Genomic DNA, 429 nt, shown 5'->3' with positions numbered 1-429 from the left:
GACCCCCGTCCCCGTCCACCAAGTAAGCCCCGGGCCGCACTCACCAGCCCCTGAATGAGCCTTATAATGGACACGAGGGGGTCCCGCACGAGCTCGAGGCCTGTGCGCCTGAACATGGCCAGGAACTGATTCCCCCAGGAGGCGCGGTAGGGGCTCTTGGGCAGTTTCACGTGGGCAAGGGCGTCGCCTCGGACAGGAGGTTGCATCGCGCGCTCGAGCTGCTTCTGAACGTCCAGCGCCTCGTTGTCTCTGCGGAGGAAGGGTGGGTGAGCTGGAGAGGGGGGTGGGGAGGGGTGGATAGATGGTAATGGGAGGGTGGAGAGGTGGATGGGGAAGGGTGGATAGATGGTGGATGGGAGGGTGGATGGGTGGATGGGGAAGGGTGGATAGATGGTGGATGGGAGGGTGGAGAGGTGGGTGGGGAAGGGT

At 64.3% G+C, this 429-nt stretch overlaps 1 protein-coding gene across 2 annotated transcripts in view; it reads right to left on the bottom strand.

The window, feature by feature from the left end:
- LOC119593818 (protein white-like) overlaps positions 1–429 on the bottom strand; it is a gene marked incomplete in the record, with an annotated part of 20,205 nt that overhangs the window by 7,333 nt on the left and 12,443 nt on the right. For both annotated transcript variants that reach the window (XM_037942848.1, XM_037942847.1), the window contains 1 exon segment: positions 45–249. In XM_037942848.1, coding sequence (XP_037798776.1) covers positions 45–249 — 205 coding nt within the window.

The sequence above is a fragment of the Penaeus monodon genome, chromosome 32 (assembly GCF_015228065.2).
Source record: "Penaeus monodon isolate SGIC_2016 chromosome 32, NSTDA_Pmon_1, whole genome shotgun sequence".
Lineage (NCBI taxonomy): Eukaryota > Metazoa > Arthropoda > Malacostraca > Decapoda > Penaeidae > Penaeus > Penaeus monodon.
The sequence above is the reverse complement of the archived record's forward strand: the minus strand, read 5'-3'. Positions and strand labels throughout refer to the sequence as shown.